The sequence below is a fragment of the Borostomias antarcticus genome (genome assembly GCF_949987555.1).
Source record: "Borostomias antarcticus genome assembly, chromosome: 17".
NCBI lineage: Eukaryota > Metazoa > Chordata > Actinopteri > Stomiiformes > Stomiidae > Borostomias > Borostomias antarcticus.
Genome location: NC_140250.1, coordinates 19,759,310 through 19,779,309, shown reverse-complemented (window position 1 = coordinate 19,779,309; position 20,000 = coordinate 19,759,310). Strand labels below are relative to the sequence as shown.

Genomic DNA, 20,000 nt, shown 5'->3' with positions numbered 1-20,000 from the left:
GATGGTGGCCATCGGTTAAAGCAATTGCTTTGAAAATAGCCTGTCTATATATACACACCCTGAGGCAGACTAGTCAGTTCAGCAGGGTCTTCTACAGTAGCGGGAGACTAATGTACAGTAGATTAAATCCCAGCTGTTTGAAGTGTTTTGACAGACACAACTTATTATTTTCAATTAGCTATGGTACAGTCAGTACAACTACGGTACAATAACGGTGTAATTTAGAGGAGTGTGAAACGAGGATTTCAAGCTTTGCTGAACTTTTTTGAAAGCAGTAACAGTCTCCATAGCAACATGTTGTCCCAGCAGCCAGCAGCCTATCAGAGTTGAGCTCTTTGCATGAGGGCGGGGATACGGACTTCAGGCAGACCTACCGGACGGTCCAGATGAAGGCGCTCCCGCCCATTGCCGACCTTGACGACCAATCAGAACACACGGCGGCCCCACCCCACCAGAGTCGCCGGCCTTTACGGCACCATGGCAACCACGTTGACGAGGACCGGGACAGCAGGTACCATTAATGAGAGAGAGAGAGAGAGAGAGAGAGAGACATAGAGAGAGACATAGAGAGAGAGAGAGACATAAGAGAGAGAGAGAGAGAGAGAGAGAGAGACATAGAGAGAGAGAGAGAGAGAGAGAGAGACATAGAGAGAGAGAGAGACATAGAGAGAGAGACATAGAGAGAAAGAGAGAGAGAGACATAAGAGAGAGAGAGAGACATAGAGAGAGAGAGACCTTTGACCTGTAGTAATCCCTTTATTGGTGCAATAAAATGAAGTTAAAATCAAGGATCAAGCCATTTCACAACACAACCATAAATAAAATATCAAACAAAACACAAAACATCACACAACCAAGTGCACGTCTTCCACAATACATACTGTATAACACACATTAAAACGCCAGCAATAGCATGTTATTAGCTACCATACAGAGAGAGAGGAGAGAGAGAGAGAGACAAAGAGAGACATAGAGAGAGAGAGACATAGAGAGACAAAGAGAGAGAGAGAGAGAGAGAGACAAAGAGAGACATAGAGAGAGAGAGACAAAGATAGAGAGAGAGAGAGGAGCTGAATGTGTGACCTATGACCTCTGTGCTCCCAGGTGGAACCCTCTCTCTGAGCACCTTCAGAGGAGAACCCTGACCAGCAGGGGGCGCACCGGCTCCCTGGACGAGCTGGAGGAGTTCGCCCGCTCCTACGGCCCTCGCGCACGCCGCGGCGACCCCCGCGACCACGGCTACGACCCGGAAGCTAGGGGGCGTGACCCCTACCCCCCCCCCTCTTACCGGGACGAGAGCCCCCCGCGACGCTACAACAGAGACCGGGATGACGACTGCCGCCGGCGTAGCCCCTCCCCCTCGCCGCAGAAGAGGCGGGGCACCTGGGACGGCGACCGGCCCCCCAGACCCAGCGAGAGGGGGAGGGGCTATGATGACAGCTACCTCAACAGCCTATTAGAGCGCAAGGCACGGGGAGGGGGGAGGGGAGGGGGGAGGGCGGACGAGGACAGCGACACCCCCTCTAAAGGGAGTTCAAAGGGCAAGGGCAGCGATCACTACAGCCGCTCCCCCGGCAGCCGGCCGGAGGAGGAGGACGCGCTGCCGCCGTACTGCGAGTTTGAGAACGGGAGGCATCGCAAGGCTGATCCCTCCGCAGAACGCTACCGAACGGTGGAACCTCCTCACGCAGAACGCCACCGCACGGTGGAACCTCCTCACGCAGAACGCCACCGCGCGGTAGAACCTCCTCACGCAGAACGCTACCGCGCGGTGGAACCTCCGCACGCAGAACGCTACCGCGCGGTGGAACCTCCTCACGCAGAACGCTACCGAACGGTGGAACCTCCTCACGCAGAACGCTACCGCACGGTGGAACCTCCTCACGCAGAACGCTACCGGACCACAGACCCGTCCACGCGACCGTTCTCCTACACCCGCCCCCCCCAGGGAACCTCTCACACACCGCAGGGGGGCGGGGAGGAACGGGACAGGAACCGGAGCCTGGTGAGTTACCTGTAGAACCCGGGGAACAGAGGAACATGTTCTCATCCCTGACGGCCCAGCGCTCCTCTCTGTATTGGTGTAGTGAAGCTGCCGTTCTAGCTCCTGAGTTATGAGAACTGAGGTACCTCTGGAGTACAGACCCCAAAATAGGACTGTGTCATGTAATCAGCTGTTACCGACCTGGAAGCACATTTACTTTATACTGTACAAAATGGATGTGATCAGTATTTTCCTTTTGTCACAGCTGTTCATATTTCTTGTGTAGTCTTAAACTTTTTGAATACTTGTTATAAAAACTATCTTTCAATATGTGATATAATAGAAGAAATTATTTGTACGTTGACATTCAGATTTGGAAAATGTTTGTCAAGTTGTGTTCCCCCAAAATATGGTAGCTGCGCTACTAAAGAGATGCCAGCCAGTGCACACTGTGATTCACTCTCTGGAACTCACTCCTCACAGGCATTACTAACCGAGCACAGAGCTGCTTGATTCCTGGGGATCGCTGCTTCACTCACCCCCGCCAGGCCTGACTAACCGAGCATGAGCGGCATGATTGCAGGCGGGACTAACGTGTGGCTCTTGGCTCTGTCTCCCTAACAGAGCCCTGCCATCAGCAGGGAGTCTCTCATAGTGTGAAGCGCTGGTCCACTGCCCTGCCTGCTGGTCCACTGCCCCGCCTGGTATGAGCGCTGGTCCACTGCCCTGCCTGCTGGTCCACTGCCCCGCCTGGTATGAGCGCTGGTCCACTGCCCCGCCTGCTGGTCCACTGCCCTGCCTGCTGGTCCACTTCCCCGCCTGGTCTGAGCGCTGCTCCACTGCCCTGCCTGCTGGTCCACTGCCCCGCCTGGTCTGAGCGCTGGTCCACTGCCCTGCCTGGTCTGAGCGCTGGTCCACTGCCCCGCCTGGTCTGAGCGCTGGTCCACTGCCCTGCCTGGTCTGAGCGCTGGTCCACTGCCCCGCCTGGTCTGAGCGCTGGTCCACTGCCCCGCCTGGTCTGAGTGCTGGTCCACTGCCCCGCCTGGTCTGAGCGCTGGTCCACTGCCCTGCCCTACCACCAGCGACCCAGACCCGCAGAACTGGGCTTAACAGGTCATCAGGCCCGAATGGAGGAAACGTGTCAAATGATCAGAATTGGAAAGGCCATTTTCAAACAAAGGCATTTTGGATTGTGTGTTTCTTGAGATAATCATGCACATGCGTGTGTGTATAAGCCTACAAATTATTTGTGTGTGTGTGTGCGTGTGTGTGAAGGTATGCAAGTGAAAATACATTCATATTCCATGTTTGCATTCCCCAGCCTTGTCTTGCATTTTTAAAAACTGGAACAAGTCAGCCAGCTGGCTGTGATGAGCTGAGACATCTCTGGTTTGTAAAGACACCTGGAACAGGTCACGGCACCAGTGTTGCCCCCACCTGTGTGTCATCATAGCAGCACAATAATGAAGTTGATTCTGTCATAAATCTACTGTATATGGTTTCTCAGGTTCATTTGCTGAGGGGTGTGTGTGTGTGTGTGTATTATACTATAATGTAATGTACAGTTCCTTTTGAGCTTGAATTTGTATTGCAGATTGCAATTGCACTGTTTGTAGCTATAACCATCAGTATTGTGTAAACAGGTCACACGATGTCACTGTGGTTTGATACTGTGCCATGCAGCCCTAGCCAGACTTTGTACTTCACCTATTTGATACGGATGATTTTGATATAAAACACCTATTGCCTGTTTTAAACTGTGTCTGTGTGTGTTTACTGTGTGTGTGTGTTTACTGTGTGTGATCATCTGTGTACCTAGCAAAATAGAAAGTGTGTTTTTCTTATCACTGCTTATCAACAAACATTGTTAAACACACAATCATGACTACCCACAACCTTATCCACCAACACAAATGTCACAAAAATATATATTTGTCTAATTCTAATCCACTTTGTTGTGGATTCATGAATATGGCCTGTTCTGTTCCCTCACTGAGAGACAAGACACAAAGACAAGGCCTGAAACCAGGGGCCTCATTTATCAAAGAGCGTGTAAATTCTGGTGTAAAAGAGGGCGTACGACGAAAACGCGGAAAATGCACAATGTAGCGTACGACGAGAATATTTACACGCTTTTCGGATCTATCAAAAATGTCGTATGCCCTTTTCTGCACGAGAAATCCGAGACGGGCGGAGAATAGAGTGTACGCGCACGCGCCCCGTGTTCCGCCCCCTCCACGCCCAAATCCAACCATATATGGTCAAAACTATGACAGCGTGTCGGGGATACCCCGGAAGGACATAATATAGCGTGGAGCATTAGGACAGACAAACGCGGAAAGAAGAGAAACTTTTCGGAGACGGAGGTGCCTGTGCTTGTTGGTGAGGTCCACGCGAGGAAAGAAAATCATCTTCGGAAGGTAAGCTATTTGTACGAGCCTACATTTGTCTGATTGCTCCTAGTTTAGGTAGCCTACTGTATGTTCGTGCATCCTGTATGTGGCGTAGGCTACACGGACATGCTGTATTATGTGTGAGGAAAGCAAACATTCCACACATTCTGTGGTAGGCTATGATTGATTTAGGACCAAAAACAGGGAACGATAACACAGATGACCACTTCATAATGTTAGACCACATGAAACATTTTCCCCTCTGGGAAATGTAGACTCTCATCTAAATCACCCGGTAAATCACACTTAAGCATTTATTTGGCTGCCAACAGAAAAACATATCAATTGAATATGGCTACACAATGAAATGTTTCATGCATAATCAAGTTAACAGACAAACTCAAAGAAAATGACTGAAATTGTTTCTCCAGACTCTGACGTGGGGTGGGACTCAGAGGAGGGGGAGTCTGCAGTGGTCCTTGACCTGACGGTCGTGCCCCCGCCGGTTGCAGCCTCTACATCCAGCGCCACAACCTCCAGTGCCTCCACCTCCAGCGCACCGGCCTCCACCTCCAGTGCCATCTCCAGCGCCTCCGTCTCCGTCTCCACCGCCCACGCCTCCACCTCCGGCTGCCAGCGTCCCTGCCTCAAGGTTCCCTGAGGGCTGGGCTTCCTATCAGATGCTGTGCTGGAGGCTCATGACCCTAGAGGCCCAGAGGGAAATGGCAGAAGGGATTGGGGCAGTTGTGGGGCAGTTGTGCAGCAGTTGGTGGAGGTCACCACACTACACCACCAGAGCCAACAGGACATCCTCACTGCACTTCATTCCCTCACACATGCTGTCACGGACCTCACACTGTCACTCACTACCACACTCACGGACCTCACACATTCACTGACAAACGCACTCACACACCTCACACAGTCACCCACCAACAGACAATAAAATGGTAGAAATGTGAACCTTACTTGTTTGTGTCTTCATAGCTGGCGCATGACCTCAGTGTGGGCCCTTTGGCCCCGCTGGTAAACCTCATGACGGGGAGGGGGCTGAGGGCTTGGGTCCTCATTTTGTGGTGGGGTCTTGACTGGTTCTCATTCTTATCAGCTTTGAATATACATCTTGGCAAACATAACAGAATGATGTACAAGGAGGGGACAGATACCTAGTGAAAGTACTATTGGTTGCTAGTAAAAAGACAATAATGAGGGCTTGGTATAAGGTGGAACCCCCAACCAAGGAGCAGTGGTGGGTGTTGTGGAGGAGATTTATGAGATTTATTTATGCATTGAGGATGCAGGAAGGAAAGTTTGAAGGGAGATGGGAAAAATGGATGGATTATAGAAGGAAGTGTGATGATACCACTAGTATTAAAATAGTCATATTTGAGTAAGAAAAAAAAGCTGCATGGATGGAAGTACCCATTAGCTGTTATTGTAAGTTTTTATGTTTTATGGTATTGTCGTTGTATGGATGGAAAATGCTAATAAAGATTAAAGTAAAAAAGACAAAGAATATGTATCTTGGCTATGCACACACCAAGCCAGCCGTCACGCGCAGCGCCTGCCTCCAGTCTAGCCCCTACCCTGCTGTGCGCCAGGATGAATGAGTCATGCGTGGAGCCAGGCCACCGTGCCACTACACTTGTGATGAGCATGTCGGCGTCACATATGATTTGGGTATTTATAGTGTGCACATTTTAGCGATTCACATAGACGTATTCATTCACTGATGGTGTCCTTATGTGGGTGCAGTCGCCATCGCCGTCACCTCTTTGGAGTTCTATCTCGGGCCAGTAGGCCGAGTAGCGCCGGATTCATTTAGGCTCGCATTACGCACAGGAGGACTGTCATTTATATGCTTACCAAAGAGCAAACAGGTCCACATGATCACATATTAATGACAATCTAATTGGTCAATTATTGCCGTTTGATGGAGTGCCTGCATTAGGTGTGTGACATATAGCGCGGAAAGGTTTGGGACAGCGCATAGGTTCCGTGTTGGGGAACAAATCCATATCGGAGCATGAATGAGCCGGTTAGAGGACACGTCTAATCTTGCATTGCGATATATGTTTGTGCTGAATTGGCCTAGTAGCCTACATGATTGTGCGTTCATGAACTGTCGCTCTTATTCTCTCCGTCAAACATAGTAATTCACCGACGCACCACCGGCGTCGCCAGTTCCCCCTGTGTTCAAGAAGGGCGTAGAACACCGTGTAAATCGGTACGCCAACTGGAGAGGTGTCCTACAAAAGCGCGGAGAAAGGCGACTAAATTTTCGCCCTTACGGCTTGATAAATCGCAATGTGGGGGGGGCAAATGGCGTACGCCTGAACTCGCGAAAAAGACCGTGTAAAAGAAGGCGTACCTCAATGATAAATGAGGCCCCAGGACATGATTCACAGGATGGAAAGATGCAGACAAGCAGGACGGCGCGAGGAGGTCTCCCAGGATGACATCACAATGTCCGGAAGGAAGCAGCAGGAATCTGCTCGCGACCAGCGTGTTCCCGGAGGTTTGCACTGGTACGTGTCTCTAAGCCTGGAACGGTTTCGTGTTAGTGATACAGTAAAAGGAACTAGTTGTTTGCTGACATTCTGATTTCTCAATGCACCCATGAGTGGATTTAGTGGAATGGAAGAGGTTTGCTTGGATTTTTCACAAGGTCTCAAGTACTTTACTAAGTCCCAAGGAGCTCTCAAGTGGAGCCCGATAGGCATGTCTTGTTGGGGAGGAAGAAAGGGTCTTGGGTGTTGAGAGGCAGAGAGGGTCCACAAACACAAAACACGCCTGGGCTTCTTCCGACGTCATTGCTCTTCACCTGCTCTGCGGAAGCCAGGCTTACAGAGACGGTCTGCTGGAGAGAATAGAGTCTCAGAATAGCGGAGGTCAGTCCCGGACCAGCAGGCCTCCTTTCAGACCACGCCGCTCCGCGGGCCCCTCTCCTCTTCTGGGCCCGGCTCTATTCTTCCCGACTGGCGTGCGGCCGATTCACATGGAAATCTCGCAGGCTTCAGTGTGTGTGTGAATGGGACGACTGTTGACATGGAATTTCCACACTGCTGAGAGTGCAAACTGGCATTAAGACACAAAACCTTGGGCAGGATATAGTCTACACAGTGGGCTAGGACATGGTTGTGGCCCCTAGTTAACTGATTTTTTTTTTTTAAGTGGATGTATAAATATACCTTCGCCTGACAATACAGGGCTGAAAAATAGCCTAAAGGTTATGAAGGAATAAACTCCTCTGACCCGTTCAGTCTGTCAAACCTGTCTTTTTGTTCGGCACTGCTTTGACATTAGCGTGGATGTTATACAGAACATGAAAGAGTTATCATAAAAACAAGACAGTTGGACTAGTGTTCTCTGTCTCTCTGCGCGGCCCCGCGGCCCTCTGCGCACCTGCTGGGACTCTGGGCGGGGCCAGTGATGTCACCTGAGGGCGGGGCCAGTGATGTCACCTGAGGGGGGATGGGACTCTCGCGAGGACAGGATGCCAACCGCCGTTAAGCCCCACAGAAGAAGAAGAAGTCTCGCGAGAAGGAGACTGGGAAAGTTGCCCTGACACCTGCGGGAAGAGTCGCTCTTCGACAACAAAGAGGGGAGATCTAATCTACAGTAGTGGGATAATACCGGTGTATTAGTTTAGACCATGAAGGCTGGACTAGACGGTTTAGTCAAATAGTTGACTATTTGTTAGTATAGTTTGTTTGCTAGTATAGTTTAGTATAGTAGTATAGTCACCTCGGAAGCTTCCGCGTTGGAAGTGAATCTGGGAAATATGATATTGTTGCTTCTCCTCACTGTCCTGCCAGCAGGTAAGGATTATATAAAACACTTTGAAACGTGTCTTGAAAGACGCGTCTTATTTATTGAGCTAATTGAGCTATTAAATTAAAGTTTACCGTGCTACAATGCGTGGTGTTTTTGATTTGTCGAAACTCAAAATGTGTGTAGTTAGTTAATAGTTAATAATCGACAGGTGTAAACAACACAAGGCCATAGTATGATGTCACGTGACCGAAAGCTAGACAACTAAATAAATGTTCAAATAAATGTTCCGACTCTGTTCCATGGTCCACCTCAGTTACCTCTGACAAAACAACATTTGGGATCATTTTTTCTACCTGTAGGCTGCGTCTGTTAAAGGTGAAACACATTGCTCTGAAAGTATTGATCATTTATTATTTGTCATTATTTTTCCTTAATCAAATTGGGGTTATCTCATCATTGCATGTGTCACTGCAAACTAACTAAAGTATATGCTCTCTACTCACCACGCACACACACACACACACACACACCCACACACACACACACACACACACACACACACACACCCACACACGCCCCGCCCCAGGTGTGTGGTGCATCCAGGTGATAGTCCCTCAGACGGAGCGGAGCACCACCCTGTTTGCCTCCGTGATCCTGCGCTGTGACTACTCCACCTCCGCCAACCCCCAGGAGGTCCTGGTCACCTGGAGGTACAAATCCTTCTGCAAGGACCCCGTCCTCGAATACTACTCCACAGGTGAGACATGTCCTCGAATACTACTCCACAGGTGAGACATGTCCTCCAGTACTACTCCACAGGTGAGACATGTCCTCCAGTACTACTCCACAGGTGAGACATGTCCTCGAATACTACTACACAGGGGAGACATGTCCTCCAGTACTACTCCACAGGTGAGACATGTCCTCGAATACTACTACACAGGGGAGACATGTCCTCCAGTACTACTCCACAGGTGAGACATGTCCTCCAGTACTACTCCACAGGTGAGACATGTCCTCCAGTACTACTCCACAGGTGTGTTTGTAAGTCAGAGGACCCGAGTTAGAGGCCAGCGTGGGCAGGTGAGTTAGAGGCCAGCGTGGGCAGGTGAGTTAGAGGCCAGCGTGGGCAGGTGAGTTAGAGGCCAGCGTGGGCAGGTGAGTTAGAGGCCAGCGTGGGCAGGTGAGTTAGAGGCCAGCGTGGGCAGGTGAGTTAGAGGCCAGCGTGGGCAGGTGAGTTAGAGGCCAGCGTGGGCAGGTGAGTTAGAGGCCAGCGTGGGCAGGTGAGTTAGAGGCCAGCGTGGGCAGGTGAGTTAGAGGCCAGCGTGGGGAGGTGAGTTAGAGGCCAGCGTGGGCAGGTGAGTTAGAGGCCAGCGTGGGCAGGTGAGTTAGAGGCCAGCGTGGGGGAGGTGAGTTAGAGGCCAGCATGGGCAGGTGAGTTAGAGGCCAGCGTGGGCAGGTGAGTTAGAGGCCAGCGTGGGCAGGTGAGTTAGAGGCCAGCGTGGGCAGGTGAGTTGGAAGCCATACTGACGAGCGACGCAGTCACACCTGTTACATTATCACAGTGCTCTCCATGACTCCTCCTTCCTTTCTGTCTCTCCATCTCCCTCTTCATCTCCCTCTCCATCTCTCTATCTTCATCTCCCTCTCTCTCTCCATCTCTCTATCTCCCTCTCTCCCTCTCCCTCTCTCCCTCTCCATCTACCTCTCTCCCTCTCCCTCTCTCCATCTACCTCTCTTCCTCTCCCCCTCCCTCTCATCTCCCTCTCTCCCTCTCTCTCTCTCTCCCTGTCCCTCTCCCTCTCTCTGTTTCTCCCAGGCTACCAGGCAGCGCTGCAGCTGGGTCAGGACCCAGCCAATGATTGCCCCGACCGGCAGCGCACGGTCCGCACCGTCATCCAGAAGAGGGGCAACAACGAGCCCACGCTGGGGGCGGACTACCGCGAGCGCAAGATCACCATCCAGAACAGTCCGTCTGACCGCCAGCACACACACCTAGAACCCCAACACACACACCTAGAACCCCAACACACACACCTAGAACCCCAACACACACACCTAGAACCCCAACACACACACCTCCTAAAACCCCAACACACACACCTAGAACCCCAACACACACCTCCTAAAACCCCAACACACACACCTAGAACCCCAACACACACACACCTAGAACCCCAACACACACACCTAGAACCCCAACACACACACCTCCTAAAACCCCAACACACACACCTAAAACCCCAACACACACACACCTGAAACCCCAACACTCACACCTCCTAAAACCCCAACACACACACCTGAAACCCCAACACACACACCTCCTAAAACCCCAACACACACACACCTAGAACCCCAACACACACACACCTAGAACCCCAACACACACACACCTAAAACCCCAACACACACACACCTAAAACCCCAACACACACCTACTAAAACCCCAACACGCACACCTACTAAAACCCCAACACACACACCTAAAACCCCAACACACACACCTAAAACCCCAACACACACACCTCCTAAAACCCCAACACACACACCTCCTAAAACCCCAACACACACACCTAAAACCCCAACACACACACCTAAAACCCCAGCACACACACACCTAAAACCCCAACACACACACCTCCTAAAACCCCAACACACACCCATATATGACGAAACAACAGCCTGTGTGTGTGTGACTCCGCCCACAGAGGCAGACCTGGTCATGAACGAGGTGATGTGGTGGGATAACGGAGTGTATTTCTGCTCCATCGATGCTCCGGGAGACACGACGGGAGACTCGGACCGCGAGGTCCAGCTCATCGTTTACCGTAAGCTCCCGTTTACCGTCTCTTTCTGTCTCTCCCTCTCCCTCTCCCTCTCTCCCTCTCCCTCTCCCTCTCCCTCTCCCTCTCCCTCTCCCTCTCTCCATCTCCCTCTCCCTCTCCCCCTCTCCCTCTTTCCCTCTCCCTCTCTCCCTCTCCCTCTCCCCCTCTCCATCTCCCTCTCCCCCTCTCTCCCTCTCCCTCTCCCTCTCCCTCCCTCTCTCCCTCTCTCCCTCTCTCCCTCTCTCCCTCTCTCCCTCCCCCTCCTCCTTTACCTGATTCAGTCACCTCCGGTCCTGGTTGAGTCTCTCTTAAAGGGCAGGTTCTGAATTATCAGCCATGTTAAAAGGATCGGAAGCATCGGAGAATGGGAAGCAGACTTTGTGGCGACACAAAACACAGGACTCTTCAGAAGGGCCGTGTTGTTAAGAGTGAGCTAAATTGCGTAACAGGCTCACATAAGCACCGCTATCATGTTCACGGTTTTCCCCACAAATGTTGTGGGGGCCCAGTTTGAATACTCTGAAAACGCATCCTTCATTGATTCCCCTAACTGATCTGATATAGAAGGATTGGCAAATGGGGTATAGAGGAGCACATGTTTACACCCATCCAATCACGTTAGATCAGGGATTAGCTCAAGAATTGAGAACGGCCGGAGGTGCCTCGATCCCAAAACCCGTCCGCCGCCGCCTCCTCCTCCTCCGTTCCTCCTCCTCCTCCGTTCCTCCTCCTCCTCCGTTCCTCTTCCTCCTCCGTTCCTCCTCCTCCTCCGTTCCTCCGTTCCTCCTCCTCCTCCTCCGTTCCTCCTCCTCCGTTCCTCCTCCTCCTCCGTTCCTCCTCCTCCTCCGTTCCTCCTCCTCCGTTCCTCTTCCTCCTCCGTTCCTCCTCCTCCTCCGTTCCTCCTCCTCCTCCGTTCCTCCTCCTCCTCCTCCGTTCCTCCTCCTCCTCTGCCTCCTGACCCTCCTCTTGACCCCTGCCCCCTGTTGCAGACTGGCTGACGGTTCTGTTGATCATCCTGGGTGCGCTGGCGCTCATCATCCTGCTGTGTGTGTGCTGCTGTCAGTGCTGCCCTCAGAAGTGCTGCTGCTACGTGCGCTGCCCCTGCTGTCCCCAGACCTGCTGCTGCCCGGAGAAAGGTTCCACCCCGCGCTCACACACACACACACACGCTCACACACATTCACACACGCTCACACACACTCACACACGCTCACACACACTCACACACGCTCACACTCACACGCTCACACACACTCACTCACACGCTCACACACACTCACACGCTCACACACACTCACACGCTCACACGCACTCACTCACACACGCTCACACACACTCACACGCTGACACACACTCACACGCTCACACACACTCACACGCTCACACACACACACAAACATGCGCTCACACACACACGGTCACACATGCTTACACACGTGCTCACACACACACTCACACACACACGCGCTCACACACACCTGCTACTTTTCACACTCCCCCCCCCCCCCCCCATCTCCTGACCCCCCCCCCCCTCTCCTGACCCTGCCCCCCCCCCTCTCCTGCCCCCCCCCCCCCTCCTGACCCCCCCCCCCCCCTCTCCTGACCCCACCCCCCCCCTCTCCTGACCCCGGCCCCCCAGCGGTGATGCAGCACCGGATGATCCGCGAGGCCCAGAAGGCGATGGCTCCCTGGATGAACGCTCAGCCGCTCTACGCCCCCATGGCCTCCCACTCCTCCCAGGGACAGGTCCTCTACTCAGGTAACCCTAACCCTAACCCCCATGGCCTCCCGCTCCTCCCAGGGACAGGTCCTCTACTCAGGTGACCCTAACCCTAACCCCCATGGCCTCCCGCTCCTCCCAGGGACCCATCCTCTACTCAGGTAACCCTAACCCTAACCCCCATGGCCTCCCGCTCCTCCCAGGGACCCATCCTCTACTCAGGTGACCCTAACCCTAACCCTAACCCCCATGGCCTCCCGCTCCTCCCAGGGACAGCCCGTCCTCTACTCAGGTAACCCTAACCCTAACCCCCATGGCCTCCCACTCCTCCCAGGGACAGGTCCTCTACTCAGGTGACCCTAACCCTAACCCCCATGGCCTCCCACTCCTCCCAGGGACAGGTCCTCTACTCAGGTAACCCTAACCCTAACCCCCATGGCCTCCCGCTCCTCCCAGGGACAGCCCATCCTCTACTCAGGTGACCCTAACCCTAACCCTAACCCCCATGGCCTCCCACTCCTCCCAGGGACAGCCCATCCTCTACTCAGGTGACTGGCATGGCTGAGGGGGGGGGACACATTGTGTGTGTGTGTGTGTGTGTGTATGCGTGTGTGTGTGTGGTTGTGTGTGCATGTTTCAGTGTGTACAGTACCAGTCAAACGTTTGAATGAAAAGGTGAGTATTGTATGTGTGTGTATGTGTGTGTGTCCCCTTTCCATCTCAGAGTGAGAGGGAGATGGGGAGAGAGGGAGAAGGAGAGAGGGAGATGGAGAGAGAGATGGAGAGGGAGAGAGGAAGGAGGAGTCATGGAGAGCACTGTGATAATGTAACAGGTGTCACTGCGTCGTGTGTACCAGAGTTTCCTGTAGCTCAGTAAAGACCCCATCGTTCTGTAATATATAACCTTCCTGATAAAACGGGCTTCATCTGTGTGTCCGTTCTCCTCTCCTCCGTCTGTCCGTGTCTCTGCGTCCGATGACCCCCTATCTCCTAATGACCCCCCCCTGTCTCCCCAGGCTCCTACTCTGATGACCCCTCCAAGCACAACTTCGCCATGGCCCCCATGGGAGACCCGCACCTCATGGGAGCCCCGCACCTCATGGGAGCCCCGCACCTCATGGGGGCCCCGCCCCCCTTCCAGCAGCAGCCCCGCCCCCACCACCACCACGCCGTCCACGGCAACGGCAGCGCGCAAGGTAGCGCACACGGCACCAACCAGGTCCTTGACTTCCTGGAGAGCCAGGTGAGGGGGATGGACCCGGGGGCCCCTCCCATGGGCCCGCACGTACACTACCAGCCCGGCCCCGCCCACCAGCGCCAGCCCGGCCCCGCCCACCAGCCCCAGACGGGGCCCCTCGGGGTCCCCTACATGCCCGGGCCCCCCAGCATGATCTCGGCCCTGGATGAGATGGGCGTGAGGGGGGTGGAGCGGAGGGTGATCACCCTGCCCCCCATCGTCCAGCGGGTCCCCAGCGCCTCCTCCCGCAGGGGGGCGGGCGGGGCGGGAGGGGGAGGTGGAGGCGGAGCCAGGGCGGCGCCCCGGATATCCAGCCAGTCCAGCGGAAGCTCCAGCCGCACGGCGGGCGGCGGAAGAGAGGGCCGCTACGCCGCCGACCGCTACGCCGACGCCCGGCGCGAGCGAGACCCCTCCCCCCCGCGGCGCGGGATCCTGCGCAGCTACAGCGACGAGTCGGACCGGGAGGACCGGCGCGGAGGGGGCGGGGCCAGGAGGGAGGGGCGGGGCTCGGCCGGGACGAGAGCGAGCGGGGGTCAAGGCCAGCGCTCCCGTAGTCGCGACGACCTGATGGACGAGCTGCGCCGGTCGGCTCGGAGGAGAGAGAGGAGCTACTCCCCCCCTCCCCGCCGAAGAGGGTCCTGGAGCTCGGATGAGGAGGACAGCTGGAGAGGAGGAGGAGGAGGAGGAGGAGGAGGAGGAGGAGGAGGGAGGAGAGGAGGTGGGAAAGAGAAGTCCTGGCCTGAGAAACCTCCCAGCTACTACTCTATCAACATGGAGCCTGGGAGAGCAGGAGGCCACGGCAGGAGGAACTACGACCGCTTCTCTGTGAGAACCATGCGTTACACACACACACACGCACGCGCACACACACGCACGCGACCACACACACGCACGCGCACACACACATACACACACACACACACACACGCACACACACGCACGCGACCACACGCACGCGCACACACACACACACGCACAGACAGACTGTTCCTCTGCGGGATTACATGGACGATGTCTATGCCCACCCACTCTTTCATATTGGCTATTAACAGTTTTGAATCTCTCTCTCTCTCTTTCTATTCCCATCGCTGGTATCTCTCTCTCTCTCTCCTTCTCTTCCCATCGCTGGCATCTCTCTCTTTCATGCTTTCTGTCTCTCTTCTCTCCTCCTGGTCTCTCTCCTCCAGGATAAGAGTTCCCGCAGTGCCACCAGCGTGGTGATCTGAAGCTTTTACATCAAACAATCGTCTACTTAACCTGCAGTCAGACAAGGACCATCGGGTTCAACCTCAGATAAACAGCTCGTAGAAAGAGACTCCATCTGGAATAACATGATCATCTGCTGTATCTGGAATAACATGATCAAGCTGTTTAAATGGGGGGGGGGGTAATGCAGTGAGGGAGATCTAGCGAATACTAAGACCCTGATTACACTACTACTAAATGGTTTGTAGAATTGTTAGATCATTCTTACGGACATAATACTAATGTTCCTTATGTGTGTTCTGTTTAATATTGAGGTACTAATTCACTTGAATCGCATTTAATGTTTTTTGTATCCTAGTTCTGGTTAGATGTTGTCTGGTAGCTGATACCTGGTACCAGCCTGGTAGTGCTGTAGCTGTACTGTATATATGTGTGTGTTTTTATGCGTCAATACTGACTCATCTCATGCTATATTTGTCATTTGTGTTTTGTACTTGAACTGGTCTGTATGTTTTCTAAAACAAATACTTCATGTCACTTGAGAGTTTTCTATGAGAATTACATCACATTGTAATTTGATGCCGTTGTTCAAGTGAAGTGTGTGTGCGTGTGTGCGTGTGTGTGCGTGTGTGTGTGCGAGTGTGTGTTGAATCCTTTTCTGTGTGTTTTTTTTACTGTTTTTTCAATGGTGACACAGAGGAAGTGGGATGGAGGCCCAGAGGTCAGGAGGTCAGGAGGGGTCGTTGAACCAGGAGCCTCTGTTATGAAGTATAGACGTCTAAAGGCTAAATTGTCTAGATGTTGCAACTGCGAAGTTAAGGATTTCATTTTTGTAGTATATGAAGGAATTCACTGCAGTGTAAATAATGTAATTGTTCTATTTTTAATAAACTTGTTTAGAACAAATTAGAACTATGAATTGTATTCATTTGTGCAAATACAGAAGCTGTTAACTGAACCATCTCACATTGAAAGATCGATCACACCTAGAAGCCACCCATTACATCACATTAGTCATTCAGCAGATGCTTTTATCCAAAGCCACTCACAATAATTGTATTTAAAGTAGGACGTCAGTGTGCTACTAGGCCTCCTCACCAGAACTCATCTCCTTTAAACAAGTGAGTAAGATCATCACCTAGTGCTGAAGGCAGAGTGGAAGAATAGCAGTCTAAAAACACTCTGGCTCTTCTGGCTCTTCTCTGTCCTGTGGCCCCGCAGTGGTGGAACGAACTGCCCGCTGACGCCAGGACAGCAGAGTCGCTGCTCATCTCTTCAAGAAGAATCCTCCCTCCTAGGCACTTATTGTATTTTATTGTATTGTATTATATTTTAGATTGCTATTCTTGCACTTTGCCTAGATTATGCTCTTAGTCACTTGTTTTAGAAGGAAGATGCACTTGTGAGTTCTGGTGAGTAGTAGTACACTGGCTTTTCCTACGTTAAATGCAATTATTGTTAGACCCAGAAGCTTTAATCCTCTGTCCAGCAGATGGAAGCAGAGGCCTGAAATACCAGTGATCATTTTGAGATTTTGTACTGGTACAAATATGATGTTTGATTTTATATGCATACACATACTCTTGCATTAAAGTTTATGCATATATAACCTGTTGAATAATATTAGTTCAGTATGTGTGTCACACTTGGGTTGGCTGGTATGTAAAATCATTGTTAAGATATTTACTCTGTTGACTTGTCACTATGATGTGAATAGTCCTTGTACCTTACAGTTGCTTAACATAGGCCCTAATGCAAGTAGGAAGACATCCTCTATCTACACACAGACTATCTCAGAGGATCACGACCATAAAGACCATGTCTCTCTCCTCTCGCGATAGTGATGATGAAGAGAGGGGTGTAGTCAAATCTACACTACAGTATAAATAAACAGGTATTGAGTAATAGATGGTGTATCCTGTAGTGAGTAATAGATGGTGTATCCTAGTGTGTACAGAGGAAGGGAGGGGCCGTACTCAGACTCAGAGGGGTGGGAAGGGGAGGAGCCAATCTTTTTGTTTGACCTCTTGAAACACCATGCTCTCCTTTCGCCCGATCTGATTGGTGGGTCTCTCCAGAAGGGCGTGTCCTGTGAGAAGCACTGGGAAGTGAAGAGTCAATGTCAAACTGGGTTGCGTCAGCTGTTCAACATCACTGATAAAAGCATCACTGGAGGTTTTAAGGGCGGCTGCTATCTACATTAACACCGAAGATAGAAGCTGGTTGCAGATCGGATTTCAAGAGCAAACCGTGTTCAGGTACCATGTCTGCTTCTATCCGTGCTAGTCTAGTCTAGTCTACTCGCTAGTACGCAGATACCGGGGGTGTTTTGTAAACAAATGTACTCCTAGGCTACTGCTGCTGCTAGTCTATAACCAGATCTCACTACACCCCGTTTAAAATGTGGTTATTAACATTAGACTACTATAGATTAACACCGAATCATCATCAATGGTTTAGTTAGACCTGTTAGCTCAGTTAAGGCCTGACCAGCCTTGTTTACGTGGCGTTGAACTTGTTGAACTTGACTAGTCTAGTCTGGCATGCAGGGCATTCTGGGTCGTCTGTGTTTTTACAAGCCGGTAACGTTAAACGACACCCTCTCCCCCACCCCACGTACCCTCTCAACCGCCCTCTCCCCCACCCCACGTACCCTCTCAACTGCCCTCTCCCCCACCCCCATGTACCCTCTCAACTCCCCTCTCCCCCACCCCACGTACCCTCTCAACTGCCCCCTCTCCCCCACCCCACGTACCCTCTCAACTGCCCCCTCTCCCCCACCCCACGTACCCTCTCAACTGCCCTCTCCCCCACCCCACGTACCCTCTCAACTGCCCTCTCCCCCACCCCACGTACCCTCTCAACTGCCCTCTCCCCCACCCCACGTACCCTCTCAACTGCCCTCTCCCCCACCCCACGTACCCTCTCAACTGCCCTCTCCCCCACCCCACGTACCCTCTCAACTGCCCTCTCTCCCACCCCACGTAGGTAGGAAACATGAACTCTCTCCCAGGCAGGGCCGTGCTGTCCCTGTGCGGGCGCACCACGATGAGGGTCCTGGCGGGAACCCCGGGTCACGTGGTCACCTTGGCTCGCACCGCCGACAGAGCCGGTCTCGAGGCCGTCAGGGTGTGCCACTCCGGCGCGAGCCGCAGCAAGGGCAGCGTCAGCACCAAGAAGCGCGGCTATGACATCACCAGAAACCCCCACCTGAACAAGGTAATTATGGTGCGTTCGTTTGTGGTCGGAGGTGGCAACTCGCAAGTGGCAAAACACCTACCTCCGACCTGTGTGCAATCGAGCTATAGCGAATGATAAGATGATGATATGATATGATATTGACGTCAGCTGGCAACTGGGGGCTGAGAAACATATAGTAAGTAAGTAAGTAAGCTTTATTTATATAGCGCTCTTCACAGCACAGATGCACAGAGTGCTTTACAGTAATAAATTAAAATGGCAATACAACACGAGACAAGATTAAAACGACACAGAACAGATAAAACAACAACATTGCGAGCAGCAAGGCGTTATAGATGGCCGAAGGCCTGCCTGAACATGTGTGTCAAATCATATCCGAATTTGCGACGAGGAAGTGCGAGTTCATGCGGCGTTTTATTTAATCATTCCTAGTAGCAAGTCGCAATTTGCCACCTCCCAGTTATATGCACCATTATCTCACAACCCAGTACCTTTGACCCTGAAGTAGGAAGTTAAAAGGGTAGCGTGATTGAGCGACATTAGTGGGGACTCTTGTATTGGAACCCAAACATCCCACTGCTAGACCAGAGCAGGAACTCCCTGAGGTTGGGGAGATATTTGGGCTTCCTGGTGACGGGCAGGGTTCCTCTGCTGCCATGTGGAACACATTAGTCGTGGATGACATTGGGCTAGGAGGGTTTCTCTGGAGACCTGCTGACTGTACAAGTCAGAGAACACAACCATTAAAAATATAATGACATCAACTGTTATGACTTGGACTGTGGACTGAGATGATACCAGCGACAAAATGGAGAGAAAACAACTTTGTTAGGACTTTTGCTTCTTTATTGAGTCTGAATAACAGTTAAAGCAAAGGTCATTTTGTCTTGTTGAGCTTTCTTTCAAGAGGCTCTCTCTGGTGGCACTGTGCCGGTTCGGCCTGGGAATGGAACGTTGGAGTGACACAGGCAGAGAGGGTCAGAGGTCAAATGAAAGGTGAAGGTCAGGCCTGGTCAGAATGACCTCTACCACCCTCGGTCTCAGTATTGAAGATTCCTGGATTGAACCCTTCCTGTGTTCATCTACAGCGGACGGAGCGAGACCTTGGCTTTTCCTCAGACCAGATTTAAGATTAGATTGAGACTAGTCAGATATTAAAGAGCTGTTTGATTAGTTGGCCTTGGCTACACAGTTTATCAGTGTCTTTCTGGGGCTGGCCCAGTAATACAGAACCTCTGGCTGGTTGATTGCTGAGTCGGCAGGAGGCCTCCGCTCACCCTGGCTCAGCTGTAGTCACATGACCCACCTTCCTGTGGGGGGGTGGTTATAGGAACCAGACAGCTTGGGGTGGAAGTAGGGGGGGGCTGTCCACTCTCAAAACTGCTGTATCAAACTTCCTGAGAGGAAAGTCAAAACAGATCTTAGATCAGAACTAACTCTGTTGGCTGCTGAGGTTTAGTCTGAACTAACTCTGTTGGCATGCTGGGGTTAGTCTGAACTAACTCTGTTGGCGTGCTGAGGGTTAGTCTGAACTAACTCTGTTGGCATGCTGGGGTTTAGTCTGAACTAACTCTGTTGGCTGCTGAGGTTAGTCTGAACTAACTCTGTTGGCATGCTGGGGTTTAGTCTGAACTAACTCTGTTGGCTGCTGAGG

General features: G+C 52.1%; 3 protein-coding genes across 5 annotated transcripts in view; all 3 read left to right on the top strand.

Moving 5' to 3' along the window:
• The window catches only part of LOC311320564 (immunoglobulin-like domain-containing receptor 2), an 18,781-nt gene extending 16,063 nt beyond the window's left edge, over positions 1 to 2,718 (top strand). The window contains exons 7-9 of the mRNA XM_084452346.1: positions 307 to 511; positions 1,105 to 2,005; positions 2,609 to 2,718. Coding sequence (XP_084308472.1) covers positions 307 to 511; positions 1,105 to 2,005; positions 2,609 to 2,644 — 1,142 coding nt within the window. The 3' untranslated portion in view covers positions 2,645 to 2,718. The remainder of the gene's footprint in view (positions 1 to 306; positions 512 to 1,104; positions 2,006 to 2,608) is intronic.
• Positions 2,719 to 7,941: 5,223 nt separating this feature from the next.
• On the top strand, positions 7,942 to 16,049 carry ildr1b (immunoglobulin-like domain containing receptor 1b). 3 transcript variants are annotated; one of them, XM_084452327.1, is made up of 9 exons: positions 7,942 to 8,198; positions 8,741 to 8,911; positions 9,974 to 10,123; positions 10,866 to 10,985; positions 11,972 to 12,118; positions 12,622 to 12,728; positions 12,979 to 12,994; positions 13,719 to 14,764; positions 15,127 to 16,049. In XM_084452327.1, the coding sequence occupies exons 1-9, from the start codon at positions 8,162 to 8,164 to the stop codon at positions 15,163 to 15,165; spliced, it is 1,833 nt and encodes a 610-aa protein (XP_084308453.1). In that variant the 5' UTR covers positions 7,942 to 8,161; the 3' UTR covers positions 15,166 to 16,049. The 3 variants fall into 3 exon arrangements, with proteins under 3 accessions (XP_084308453.1, XP_084308454.1, XP_084308455.1); XM_084452328.1 differs by lacking the exon at positions 12,979 to 12,994 and having other exon boundaries at positions 12,622 to 12,741; XM_084452329.1 differs by lacking the exons at positions 7,942 to 8,198; positions 8,741 to 8,911 and adding an exon at positions 8,982 to 9,190.
• Positions 16,050 to 18,142: 2,093 nt separating this feature from the next.
• Positions 18,143 to 20,000, top strand: part of LOC311320559 (NADP-dependent malic enzyme-like) — a gene marked incomplete at both ends in the record, with an annotated part of 9,905 nt that continues 8,047 nt past the window's right edge. Inside the window, 1 exon segment of the mRNA XM_084452339.1 lies at positions 18,143 to 18,364. Coding sequence (XP_084308465.1) covers positions 18,143 to 18,364 — 222 coding nt within the window.